This window comes from Thalassophryne amazonica, chromosome 8 (assembly GCF_902500255.1).
Source record: "Thalassophryne amazonica chromosome 8, fThaAma1.1, whole genome shotgun sequence".
Classification (NCBI taxonomy): domain Eukaryota; kingdom Metazoa; phylum Chordata; class Actinopteri; order Batrachoidiformes; family Batrachoididae; genus Thalassophryne; species Thalassophryne amazonica.
In genome coordinates this window covers 50,921,004-50,935,510 of record NC_047110.1, presented here as the reverse complement: position 1 = coordinate 50,935,510, position 14,507 = coordinate 50,921,004, and the positions used below count along the sequence as shown (strand labels likewise).

Sequence of the window (14,507 nt, the reverse complement as noted above, 5' to 3'; positions counted from 1 at the left end):
CTATTACTAATCAATGTGATGCATAATCGTCTTGGTGTGTCGTGATGGATTTTAATTTTCTGTATCACTTTGTTGGTGCAATCCACTGCCTTGCATTGCAGAGGCATTAAAAAAATACCTAAAACAGTGGTGAAAATGAAAAAAAATGGCATCAGCTTCATTGTCTGCTATTAACTGTTTACACCCCAGTTGGCGAAGCACGTTGCTAAGAGCTCACAGAGTACCCAGATGTGCGACCGAGTCAATACACTCCAACAGAAATAAATGTATTTTTTTTAGGATTTACAAATGTTTTTGACTGTTAAATTTTATTTAAAAAAAAAAGTTAGCTGATGAAGTGAGTGGAACTAAATTTAGTGGAAGCTAGCTTTGAAGTTAGCTTTGCTAATTAGCTGTTAGCTGATTAGCTGAACTGTGTCCATCACTGCTTTTCAGCAATTCTTTGTAATAACATGCATATACTGTAGGAGTAATATGGCCTTTCCAATCAAGTCCTTGAGTAATCCAAAGTGTTTACAGTAGAAGTACATTTTAAACTCGTACACGTTATAAAAATGGCTAAATAAAAAATAAATGTACCAATTTATCTCTTAAGAAAATAATCATGACCTTAAAAGCTACTTCTCTTCAACACCAGACACTCACATACACAACTACACACAGAGTATTCACATTGTAAGGTCATTATGAATGAATACTGTTTTGTTTAAGACAGCATAGCAACAAGAGGCCAGAAATAAAATGATAGAAAAATAACTTTTCATTCCATCCAGCAATCATCTGTTCATCGTTTCTGCACAGCCAGACATGCAGCTCCACACTTGGTGTCTATATGTAGACAGGAGTCTCCTGTCCTGTCAGCAGTCTGAACATCACAGCGGGCATTGTCTTCATGTTGATCTGCCGCAGAACAAATGAGGTGGTGAGACAGTCAGTAAAAATCGCAGTTCAGTCAGCCTTAATTTTATAAGAGCAAAACATGAGCAGACAATCTCTGTAAAAATATTGTTTTAAAGGAGAACGCCGATATTTTTCAACCTAGGTTCTATTCTTAGATGACTGATCTTTTCACTCAGAAAAAAAATGAATGTATTTGTCACATTGTTGATGTAAAATGCAAAAAGACAAATAAACAGACTAACTATTCAATTAATGTTATTGGATGGGGTAATCAGAAACAGAGTAAACCGCTTCTTGTCACCACTGAACTGGAGAAAATATCATTAGAAGTGAGGCAGATGTGCACATTTACAGTGCATCCGGAAAGTATTCACCGCTCTTCACTTTTTTCAGTGCATGTCAGAGCACAAACCAAGCATGAAATCAAAGGAATTGTCTGTAGGCCTCCAAAACAGGATTGCCTCAAGGCACAAATCTGGGGAAGGGTACAGAAACATTTTTGCTGCTTTGAAAGTCCCAATGAGCACAGTGGCCTTCATCATCTGAAGACATTCGGATCCACCAGCACTCTTCCTAGAGCTGGACACCTGTCTGAACTGAGTGATCGGGGGAGAAGGGCCTTAGTCAGGGAGGTGACCAAGAACCCGATGGTCACCCTGTCAGAGCGCCAGCATTCCTCTATGGAGAAAGAAGAACCTTCCAGAAGGACAACCATCTCTGCAGCAATCCACCAATCAGGACAGTATGATAGAGTGGCCAGACAGAAGGCACTCCTTAGTAAAAGGCACATGGCAGCCCACCTGGAGTTTGCCAAAAGGCACCTGAAGGACTCTCAGACCATGAAACAAAGACTGAACTATTTGGTGTGAATGCCAGACTTTTTCGTGCTGTCATTATGGGGTGTTGTATGTAGAATTTTGAGGGAAAATTTAATTTACTGTATTTTGGAATAAGGCTGTAACATAACAAAATGCGGAAAAAGTGAAGCGCTGTGAATACTTTCTGGATGCACTGTAAAATATATAAAATTTCCCCTCTCTGAAATACCTGACAAAAAATATTGAAGTTTTTCATGATATTCTGATTTTTTGAGATGCACCTGTATATGCTGCTTGTTTGTTGTTGTTGTTTTGTGTGTGTGTGTGTGTGTGTGTGTGTGTGTGTGTGTGTGTGTGTGTGTGTGTGTGTGTGTGTGTGTGTGTGTGTGTGTGTGTGTGTGTGTGTGTGTGTGTGTGTGTGTGTGTGTGTGTGTGTGTGTGTGTGTGTGTGTGTGTGTGTTTAAGTAGTAGGGTGTGCTATATGCAATATTTATATTTGGTGCTATTCACCTGCATGACCACTTTAATTCACCCCAACACCAGACTCTACCAATTCTTGGCAAATAAGTTTTAGTCTGTCCAAACACATTTACACACAGATACAGTAGTGTTCAGAATAATAGTAGTGCTATGTGACTAAAAAGATTAATCCAGGTTTTGAGTATATTTCCTATTGTTACATGGGAAACAAGGTACCAGTAGATTCAGCAGATTCGCACAAATCCAACAAGACCAAGCATTCATGATATGCACACACTTAAGGCTATGAAATTGGGCTATTAGTAAAAAAAAAAAGTAGAAAAGGGGGTGTTCACAATAATAGTAGTGTGGCATTCAGTCAGTGAGTTTGTCAATTTTGTGGAACAAACAGGTGTGAATCAGGTGTCCCCTATTTAAGGATGAAGCCAGCACCTGTTGAACATGCTTTTCTCTTTGAAAGCCTGAGGAAAATGGGATGTTCAAGACATTGTTCAGAAGAACAGCGTAGTTTGATTAAAAAGTTGATTGGAGAGGGGAAAACGTATATGCAGGTGCAAAAAATTATAAGCTGTTCATCTACAATGATCTCCAATGCTTTAAAATGGACAAAAAAAAACAGAGACGCGTGGAAGAAAACGGAAAACAACCATCAAAATGGATAGAAGAATAACCAGAATGGCAAAGGCTCACTCATTGATTAGCTCCAGGATGATCAAAGACAGTCTGGAGTTACCTGTAAGTGCTGTGACAGTTAGAAGACGCCTGTGTGAAGCTAATTTATTTGCAAGAATCCCCCGCAAAGTCCCTCTGTTAAATAAAAGACGTGCAGAAGAGGTTACAATTTGCCAAAGAACACATCAACTGGCCTAAAGAGAAATCGAGGAATATTTTGTGGACTGATGAGAGTAAAATTGTTCTTTTTGGGTCCAAGGGCCGCAGACAGTTTGTGAGACGACCCCCAAACTCTGAATTCAAGCCACAGTTCACAGTGAAGACAGTGAAGCATGGTGGTGCAAGCATCATGATATGGGCATGTTTCTCCTACTATGGTGTTGGGCCTATATATCGCATACCAGGTATCATGGATCAGTTTGGATATGTCAAAATAATTGAAGAGGTCATGTTGCCTTATGCTGAAGAGGATATGCCCTTGAAATGGGTGTTTCAACAAGACAGTGACCCCAAGCACACTAGTAAATGAGCAAAATCTTGGTTCCAAACCAACTAAATTAATGCCTCACAGATGTGAAGAAATCATGAAAAACTGTGGTTATACAACTAAATACTAGTTTAGTGATTCACAAGATTGCTACAAAAGCAGTTTGAACATAATAGTTTTGAGTTTGTAGCATCAACAGCAGATGCTACTATTATTGTGAACACCCCCTTTTCTACTTTTTTTTTTTTTACTAATAGCCCAATTTCATAGCCTTAAGAGTGTGCATATCATGAATGCTTGGTCTTGTTGGATTTGTGAGAATCTGCTGAATCTACTGGTACCTTGTTTCCCATGTAACAATAAAAAATATACTCAAAAGATGGATTAATCTTTTTAGTCACATAGCACTACTATTATTCTGAACACTACTGTATAAAGTAATTAAAAAAACACAATGTATTAAATGTTGATGGGAAACAGGTATAAATAGTAGAAGATGCCCAGGTTTACACAGTTGCGTGTGTGGAGTGGCGATCAGTAAAAACTTTCTTACCTCGCCCACTGAGATGGACAGAGTCTGTACAATCTTCTCATGTGCCATGGCAACCACACTCTGACCATTTATCTCAATGATTCTGTGTCCGACTCGAACGCCACCTCGTTCAGCGATGCCACCCCTCATCAGACTGCAGATCTGAGACATTTTTAAGACATTCATTTATTATGAGTAAGTGGGTGCTGGCATTCATGTTGAGTGCACAGTTGCTATTAAAATGGTTTTGTTACTCACAATGCCATTCTGAACGCTGAAGCCAAGCTGGAATTTGAGATCAGGTCTCTTGATGAGGACAGTGGTGACAGGAGGACAGCTCACAATGCTCAGCTTTACTTTCACCTGATTCTTCAAACCCTGAAATATGGCCAAAACCACCAGAGCTTACATGAATTTTATTGATTCTTGAGTGTGTTGATCAAATCATCCACACAGCAAAACGCTGCACAGTGTTACAATAAAAGCTATTCCTGACTTTACATAATTTTAATCGTTCTGAGTTAAAGTTATACTTGCAATCGAGTTTCAATAGCGTTACTTTATGAAATAATATGCATATGTCGCGGACATGAACAAGCGAAGCTCGTCAGCATCTCACCATGTCCTTTAGGTCCTTCAGACTTTATTTGGAGTAAATGCTTCAGGGGAGCATAACACCCCCAGACCCCCCCACCTTTTTAAGCATTTTTCTTTATTTGCCTCTCACATGCCTGGAAAAGCTCCTCACCATCTAACAATATTCCTTTAGGTCCTTCAAACTTTTTTCAGTAAAATGGTTCTTGGAAGCATGAACATGACTAAAACCTTGCAGCTCCCCCCCCCCCCGACCCCCCCCCCCCCCCCCCCCCCCCCCCCTTTTTTTTAAGCAGTTTCCTTATTTTGCCTTTCAACTTGTGGAGGGGCTCTGCTCCCCATACCCCCACCTTTTTAAGCATTTTTCTTTTTTGCCTTTCATCTGACCCTCCTAATTACAGCCCTCTTAACCCCATGCCAGTTTAAGCATTTTTTTTTATGTAGATGTAAATTAATATTCAAAGTTTTCAGCTAGTTGACAGTAGGGCTGTACAATATGGCCAAATTATTGTATTTCAATATTGTCATATCAATATGATATACGATATGACTATGATTTGACATAAAGTGCAGCAAAAGTGAAAATTAAACATTCTTAAAAAAAAATAATAATACCACAATCATTTTGCACTCATCATAAGGTTAAGATACTGTGCCCTCCAAAAGTATTGGAACACTTGGAATTTCACACATTTTAATATGTTTATGCCATTTCAAATACAAGAAATACAAAAAAATAAAGAATAAAAATTTCTAAAATTATCTTCTTCACCATTAAATTTATATACTTACAAAGTCTATAAAAATAAATACACTACTCTTCTTAGGGCTGCAAAGAGGAAATACTTCAGTGATAATTTCCATAAATCAATAAACAATATTAAAGGCACCTGGAAAGTAATCAATGAACTACTTAAAAAAAAACATGTTCATCAAAATATCCGTCAACATTCTCAGATAGATCTAGATGTTTCTCTGATCCCTTTGACATTGCTTGCAAGTTTAATAATTTTTTTTCAAATGTCGGTGCTTCTCTTGCAGAGAAAATTGATTCCACAAATATAAATCCGGTTGATTACATCAAAGGTTCATTCCATTCTGTGAGCGAATTTGAACCTACAAATTCCAATGAGGTTTGTGAGATCATCACTGGAAATACGTCATACATGAAATTTCTGAACCACTTACACATATCTTTTCATTATCCTTGCAAACGGGAATTGTACTTTCTGATTTAAAGATTGCTAAAATCATAGCATTGTTTAAAATGTGACCCAGCATTTTTTCAAATTATCGGCCTATTTCAGTTTTGCCATGTTTTTCAAAGATTCTGGAGAAACTTGTTTATAACAGATTAAATGATCATTTGCTTAAGAATTCAGTTTTATATAACTATTAATATGGATTTCAAAAAAATCATTCAACATACGAGGGCTGTCCATAAAGTATAGGTCCTTTTTATTTTTTTCAAAAACTATATGGATTTCATTCATATGTTTTTACGTCAGACATGCATGAACCCTCGTGCGCATGCGTGAGTTTTTCCACGCCTGTCGGTGACGTCATTCGCCTGTGAGCACTCCTTGTGGGAGGAGTCGTCCAGCCCCTCGTCGGAATTCCTTTGTCTGAGAAGTTGCTGAGAGACTGGCGCTTTGTTTGATCAAAAGTTTTTCTAAACCTGTGAGACACATCGAAGTGGACATGGTTCAAAAAATTAAGCTGGTTTTCAGTGAAAATTTTAACGGCTGATGAGAGATTTTGAGGTGACACTGTCCCTTTAAGGACTTCCCACGGTGCGAGACGTCACGCTGCGCTCTCAGGCGGCGTCATCAGCCTGTTTCAAGCTGAAAACCTCCACATTTCAGGCTCTATTGATCCAGGACGTCGTGAGAGAACAGAGAAGTTTCAGAAGAAGTCGGTTTCAGCATTTTATCCGGATATTCCACTGTTAAAGGAGATTTTTTTTAATGAAAGACGTGCGGACGGGTCCGCGCGTCGGGACGCAGCCGGCGCGGAGCGGCGGCACAGGAAAAACACCTCCGTGTTGATAACCATTTGTAAAATCCAGGCGGCTTTTGATGGCTTTCAGTGGAGTGAGTATATGAGAAATTGTTTAACAGCTGGACATGTTCCAACTTGTCCTTAAGGCTTCCAACAGAGGTGTTTTTCCTGTGGCGGAGCGTCGCGGCGGCTGCGAGCCGATGCGCGGACCCGTCCGCACGTCTTTCATTAAAAAAAATCTCCTTTAACAGTGGAATATCCGGATAAAATGCTGAAACCGACTTCTTCTGAAACTTCTCTGTTTTCTCATGACGTCCTGGATCAATAGAGCCTGAAATGTGGAGGTTTTCAGCGTGAAACAGGCTGATGACGCCGCCTGAGAGCGCAGCGCGACGTCTCGCACCGTGGGAAGTCCTTAAAGCGACAGTGTCACCTCAAAATCTCTCATCAGCCATTAAAATTTTCACTGAAAACCAGCTTAATTTTTCGAACCGTGTCCACTTCGATGTGTCTCACACGTTTAGAAAAAATTTTGATCAAACAAAGCGCCAGTCTCTCAGCAACTTCTCAGACAAAGGAATTCCGACGAGGGGCTGGACGACTCCTCCCACAAGGAGTGCTCACAGGCGAATGACGTCACCGACAGGCGTGGAAAAACTCACGCATGCGCACGAGGGTTCAAGCATGTCTGATGTAAAACATATGAATGAAATCCATATAGTTTTTGAAAAAAATAAAAAGGACCTATACTTTATGGACAGACCTCGTATATGGCCCTGACTGAACTGATGGATAGAATTCATGCAGCTTTAGACAACAGTGAATTTGGAATTGATGTGTTTTAGACCTTTCGATACAGTAAATCATGAAATTTTGCTTTCTAAGTTACATAAATATGAATTTAAAGCAACTGTCCATAAATGCCTTATTTATTAGAGAGAAAACAGTATGTTCTTTTGAATTTGGAATCTGAAATTAATTCTATAGACTGTGGAGTTCCTCAAGGTTCGATTTTGGGACCGCTTTTATTCATAATATATATCAATGATTTTGCATCTGTTTCTACTGCAACATTTCCTTTGTTGTTTGCTGATGATACTAACCTTTTTATTTCCAGCAAAGATATAGATGGTTTGGTTAAAAGTTTAAATAGTGATCTCTTGAATTATTCAGTGTGGTTCAAAGCTAATAAATTATTGTTAAATATAAAAAAGTCAAATTTTATGTTATTTGCTGGCAATAAAAATGTAATCATGATCTAATTAAAATTTACATAGACAACGAAGAAATATCAAGGGTCTCTTCTACATGTTTTTTTTGGGTGTATGGATGGATGATAAATTGTGTTGGATAGAACATATCAAACATGTTTGTAAAAAAATAACAAAGTCAATAGGAATCATATGCAAACTAAGATATTTTGTACTTCACAGATGTCTTTTAACATTATATTACAGTTCTCTACAGTTATCCGTATTTAACTTATTGCAATATTGTATGGGGAAGCACCTTTGTAAATTATATAAACAAAATTTTTCTTTTACAGAAAAAATTTGTTCGAATAGCTACCTTTTCGAAACCTAGCGCTCCTAGTGCACCTTTGTTTTTTCAATTGCAGCCCTTAAATATTCATTCATGCATCTTCTACCACTTAGTCCAATTAAGGGTCGCGGGGGGCTGTAGCCTATCCCAGCAGCCGTGCTCCCAGTTTTTTCCCAGTTGCACCGTGCGTCATTATGACGACGCCGCGTGGAAGCAACTCAGTGCCGAGATGATGCAGCTCGGCGCCACAACAGTGCGAGGGGCGCAAAGGAGGAAGCAAGTCGGGCGCCGAAAAATTAAACCTGTTTAATTTTTTTGGCATCCTTTGCTCAACGCAGAAAGGAAGTGGTTCCAGCGCCAGTCGGGGCAAAGAGGCATTACCCGGCATGACTTGAAGCCAATTTATGATTCCTGCTGTGTTCCATTGTTACCGCAGTATAAATCACGCAGGATTGTTTTTATCCTGTGTACTTAATGCAGTAAAAACTACATGCTGAAAAAAAAAGACCACAGAAAAAAATGCTGATTGCAGCTCAGCTCCTTGTCTGTGTGGAGCTGTCTGGTGAAGAGACGCACTGAGAAGCAGCTGCAGCTTCTTCTCTCACAAATGTGTTTAAATAAAATCTATAAAAGTCCTCCTCACAGACTGATTGCCAGAAATATCCAGTAAAAAGTCCGGACATCTCTAGTCCACTCATGGACGTTCGTTCACGCGCGCACATGTGAACAATTAAAATAAAAAAAAAGTCTGGCTGCAGGCATTAGTTCCTTGTTCTCTGCTCAAACTCTCTCATCACAGTTAAAAAAAGGCCAAAAAAGGACATAAGTCCTGAGACAGGACATGTCAACATCAAGTAGAACTCCAGACATCTCCACATTTGCTTAAGGATGATTCACTCGCGCGCGCATGCGCGCACATCTCGCGGTCAAAGGAGGAAAGATAAACTATAACAGTACTCAGAGCGCAGCCCTGCAGCTCTGCACAAGAACAAATATAAAGTAGAAGAGAAAACAGAGTGACAGTCTGTCTGCAGCCAAACGGTGCACTCTGATTCCTCTCTGCAGAGAAACTGCAGGCTGCGTTATCACCTCCTCTCTGCCCCCTGCTGCGCGCACCTGGCACAGATATTCCTGCGTCGTCATGACACGACAGGAAGCAACTGGGAGCAGCCCTGGTGTGAAAGGGGCTATAGAGCGCGAGGCAAGGTACACCCAGGACAGGACGCCAGTCTGTCGCAGGGCCACAAACAGACAAACAAACACAGACACACACACCTACGGACAGTTTTTTAAAGATTACAATCCACCTAACCCGCATGTCTTTGGATGTGGGAGGAAACCGGAGCACCTGGAGGAAACCCACGCAAACACGGGGAGAACATGCAAACTCCACACAGAAAGGCCATGGGAATTGAACCCACGACTTTCTCGCTGTGAGGCAACAGTGCTAACCACTAATCCACCGTGCTGCCCCGCTCTTAAATATCTATCATATAAATATTTTCATGACCTGTATATTTGTTTTCAGAGCTCTTCATGATAATAGTTGGCCTTTTTTTTAATTAAATATTATTTTGTGCATAACCATCAAATTTATAATTATCCGACAAGGCAGACCTCATATTTGCATCTATTTTTGCATAGAACGACTCGTTATCAGCATCATATTAGATATCATGGTGTTAAACTTTGGAATAATACTGTACATCTTCTAAATCCACCCATCACCTTATACAGGTATAAAAGTGGATTAAAAGCAGAACTCCTGTATGAGTACTTATAATGTTTATATATTTACCTGGTTTTAACTGATTCAAACATCTTATACTTCACGAATTGATTTAATTATTTTGTTTATTGTTGTGACATTTTTGTTGGGAGTGGCTTTCTGATAAGCCTTTTTGGCTTCTACCTCTCCCCTGTACAGTACATTTATAATGTGTTTCTTTTTCTTCATTACAATCTCATGTTTATATATATATATATACATTGTTTTTATTCTCGTTCTATTGTGATTTTCATTTGTGCAAAATAAATGAAATGAAATGGAACTCAAACTGAAAGCAAATCTCTAAAACTTGATAAAACCTGTCAATAATAATCAGTTTTATTGCAAGTTTTCTTTAGACAAGTCAGAGGACGGAACATGAACATTTCCAAGTCACTGAATATGTCTTGGACTTTATTTACATCAGTTAAGAAGAAATACAAAAGTTTCTTTCACCAAAACATCAAATCTAGTCTTTCATCTCAAAGTACTTTCTGTCAAATTGTAGCTGAACTTTCAGGTCTTCTTTTAAAGAAAATCCTCCTCTACACCACTTCATCGGGAAGCTGGATTTTATGTTTTTAATTCATTTATATCAAGTTGTAGAGATCTGCTTTCAGTTTGAGTTAAGGAAGATAAGTTTAGAAAAAAAATGTATTTGAAATGGAATAAACAAATTAAAATGTGTGAAATAAGTGTTCCAATACTTTTGAGGGCAACTGAGAAACACTGAGGAGCAGCATCTTACATCTTATATACAGTGCAGCAGATAAGAGAATATTTAGAGTGGAATCCTGCAAATGGTGATACAAACATCAAATTTGGCACAAATAATCCAAAGACATGAACTCTTTTGAAAAAACTGATTGGCCACTTGAATTTTCAGCCAGGTAGGGGTCAATTGAAGAATTACACAGGGGTAAAAATTAAAAGATGCTCCAATCATATAGAAAACTACACCACATTATTTGTCTGATCATAAAGATTCCAACAAGGTATAGTTTGGACAATCTGTGACTGAATGTTATGGCGTTATGAGGTAAAAGCAGCAACAATGGCGACAAAGGTCAATTTCAGTTTGTACAGGGGTCAAAAGTTAAAGTAGCTCCAATTTTGGTAAAAGAAATGATGCAAATTATTGGTTGAGTTAATCGAGTTTTAAAAAGTAACAGATTGCATCATGTGTCATGCTTAGTTCATGTTACAGGGTAACATATGACACATGTCATAGAATCCAATGGACATTGACCTTGTTTGACCTTTACTTTGGAGACAAAGTATTCAACACTGCCAAAACTATTCCATTTATTAATCCTGTTAACTCAAACAATAATTTGTGTCACGTTTTACCAAAATTAGAGCAACTCTTTACCTTTTGACCCCTGTACAAAATGAAATTGACCTTTGTTACCATTCTTGCAGTTTTTACCCCAAAACTCCATAACATTCAGTCATAGATAGCCCAAACAAGACCTTTTTGGAATCTTTATAATCAGACGTGATGTAGTTTTCAATTTGATTGGCGCATTTTTAAATTTTGACCCCTTTGCAATTCTTCAATTGACCCCTACCTGGCCGCCTATTGAAAATTCAAGTGGCCATTCTTTTTTTTTAAGTGTAGTGTCTAAGCCAGGGGTGGGCAATCATGTGGCATGAAGGGCAGAGACACTGCAGGTTTTCCATGCTATTTATCACTTCAGTATGTTATGTTTCGGACGCGGTCGGAGCACCGACCCAGCGTTTGAAAGAACCAAGCATAAAATAAGCAGAGCACGGTTCAAAAGGTAACAGAATTTAATCAACATAACAGTGTGTGACGTGCTAAACAACTAAAAAGTCCGCGGTCTGGTGAGGTGGAAACACAGCGCGCTCTTAACAGCGCAAACGGCCCGGAGCCACAGCAGTTCGGACCCAGGGACCCCGCCGACACCCCCCAGGTGGCCGCGACAAACCGAGTCTGTGAAGAAAGAAAACATGAGGTGAGTCCAACACTCTCCACCCAGAGAGACACAGCTCAAAGGTGCACACAATCAGCAAACACTTCCTGGCTTTAATATATCTCAGCTTCTCACCCTGCAGGCACGGAACAACTCAGTTCAAATCTCCACTGCAGCAGAAGCTGATTAGACAATTAGCATAACGTGACAGCTCAATAACACAAGGTGTGAGGGACACCAAATCCACTGTCATTACTTCATAAAAGTCACCAAAACCAAATTACCTCAGGAAGTGTGCTGAAGAGCGTGAGACCTCACTCAATCCTCCTTCACAGACTGTGGCGTCAAACCTGGAGCGGTCTCTGCGTCCGTGATGGTGAGATTGTTCTCCTGACGTCGATTTCACACGTCTGCTCACAAGGTCGAGTCTCTGGCAATCACACACTGTGCATTCAAGGTTTAAATGCAGCAAGCTCTGATTAAGACAAAATACACCACAGCTGTGAGTCCTGATGACCTGCACGTGAAAACAAGCCTCGGGTGTTCAGGGTGAGGTCCTGATGCTCAGCCACTCAGTCCTGAATGCATACCACCTGGTGGGAGAAACAGAAAACAAAAACCAAGCCAGCCAAACACCCCAGCCCACAACACAGTAGGTGATTTCGTTAATGATCAGGTGTTTCTGTTCAGGGGAGAAGCTCATCAGCAAACCACCTGCTGAGGTGAATGGTTGCATGGAAAACCTGCAGTGTCTTGGTCCTCATTGCCCACCCCTGGTCTAAGCTGTATTTGTGCTGAATTTGATGCTTGTATCACCATTTGATGGATTGTTTCAGTTATCTGCTGCACTAATAAACCAACAGAGCACAAACCAGCTGCTGTCTGTTGGCTTAAACATGTGTATATAAGATCTCTTGAATTAATTTCCTGTTTCACTGTCACTGAAAATGTGGCACTTCCGGTTTGAGTGTGAGCTTGCCACTGAGTTCCCGTGAGATTCCATGGGATCTCGTCTGTCAATCCAGGAAGTGTCTGACATTTGAACATTTTCCTGTTTTACTGTGGGTTCAAAATTTGGCACTTCCAGTGTAGGACGCTCTGTACCATGAGCGAGATTCGCGCAGCTTCACTCATATAAAAGTGAATTTTCAACATTATAGAGCCGCCATTCCAAAATTTTAACAAGAGTCATCAGGAGATAACATATCCCCTCCCCCACCACCACCCAGTCTCCACAAATTAGTAATACAAAGTGTCAGGGGATCACCCAAGTACACCAGAAAGTATTCACAGTGCTTCACTTTTTCCACATTTTGCTATGCTGCAGCCTTATTCCAAAATGGATTTTTGCAAACTTATTAAAATAAAAAACTAATAAAACTCGTCCATAAGTATTCACACCCTTTGCCCTTTACTTTGTTGATGCACCTCTGGCAGCAATTACAGCCTCAAGTCTTCTTGAATATGATGCCACAAGCTTGGTGCATCTATCTTTGGGCAGTTATGAGCATTCTTTGCAGCACCTTTCGAGCTCCACCAGGTTGGATGGGAGCATCGGTGCACAGCCATTTTGAGATCTCTCCAGAGATATTCAGTCAGATTCAGGTCTGGGCTCTGGCTGGGCCACTCAAGGACATTAACAGAGTTGTCCTGAAACCACTCCTTTGATGTCTTGGCTGTGTACTTAGGATAACTGTCCTGCTGAGAGATGAACCGTCACCCCAGTCTGAGTTCAAGAGCACTCTGGAGCAGGTTTTCATCTAGGGTGTCTCTATACATTGCTTCTGCGTAGGCTCTCAGTTGTCCAGGTGGTTTCCATAGTAGAGAAGCTTGAATCTTCGACTGGACTGGGTTGCTTGACGCGAGGACGTTTCGCTTCAAATCGCAGAAGCTTCCTCAGCTAAAATTCTTGCTCTGGTGGTCTGACGTCTGTCTTGACTCTTGTACAGAAGAATAATCAAGAAGTCACAAAAGCTGGAGTTGTAAACCTAACCAGACCCTCCTACCGAGAGGCAGACTGCTATAGGCTAGTGACTAAACAATAGCTCTAATTAGCAACTATTGTGCTCTAGTTAGCACCCTCCTAATGACAGGGCAGCTGTCCCTTTCCTGATGGCTCCCTTCACGACTCTGCTGATGATGTGAATGACTCATTACCATGAACAAAAGACTGAAACTGCTTTGACCTGAGTACCCCATTGTAAACAGGGGATAAAGGGTGTCTCAGACCCCCTCCCCAGTTAAGGCTGGGTTTCAAATGTTTCACAAAGAATGCCTCCTTGACCCCTCTCTCAAACCATTTCTTCTCTCTGGCTAATATTTTAACTTCCTTGTCCTCAAACGTGTGGTTAGTGTCTTTAAGGTGGAGATGAATTGCAGACTGAGGTCCACTGGCGCCCTCTTTGCGGTGCTGGTATAGCGTTTTGTGTAAAGGTTGCTTAGTCTCACCTATGTAGTGTTCGTTACAGTTTTTCTGACATCTCATAGAATACACTACATTGCTCTGTTTGTAACTAGGGATCCTGTCCTTAGGGTGAACTAATTTCTGTCTCAAGGTGTTAACCGGTTTAAAGTAAACTGGGATTTTGTGCTGTCTGAAGATCCTCTGTAGTTTTTCCCCTACTACTGCTAAATAAGGGAGAGACACTCCTCTTCTTCTTGTCTCCGTCTCCTGTCTATCTGGTCTCTTTGTTCTCTGGGACTTCTGCACTTTGTCCAGGGACCATCGTGGGTACCCACATACTGTGAGGGCTTTCCGGACAAGTTGTTGTTCTTT

The 14,507-nt window shown here is 40.3% G+C and overlaps 1 protein-coding gene across 2 annotated transcripts in view; it reads right to left on the bottom strand.

Annotated features, from left to right (window-relative positions):
- Positions 1–380: 380 nt before the first annotated feature.
- Positions 381–14,507, bottom strand: part of apba2a (amyloid beta (A4) precursor protein-binding, family A, member 2a) — a 63,440-nt gene continuing 49,313 nt past the window's right edge. For both annotated transcript variants that reach the window (XM_034176212.1, XM_034176213.1), the window contains exons 10-12: positions 4,148–4,267; positions 3,911–4,051; positions 381–900 (exon numbers count right to left, since the gene is read on the bottom strand). In XM_034176212.1, coding sequence (XP_034032103.1) covers positions 829–900; positions 3,911–4,051; positions 4,148–4,267 — 333 coding nt within the window. In that variant the 3' untranslated portion in view covers positions 381–828. The remainder of the gene's footprint in view (positions 901–3,910; positions 4,052–4,147; positions 4,268–14,507) is intronic.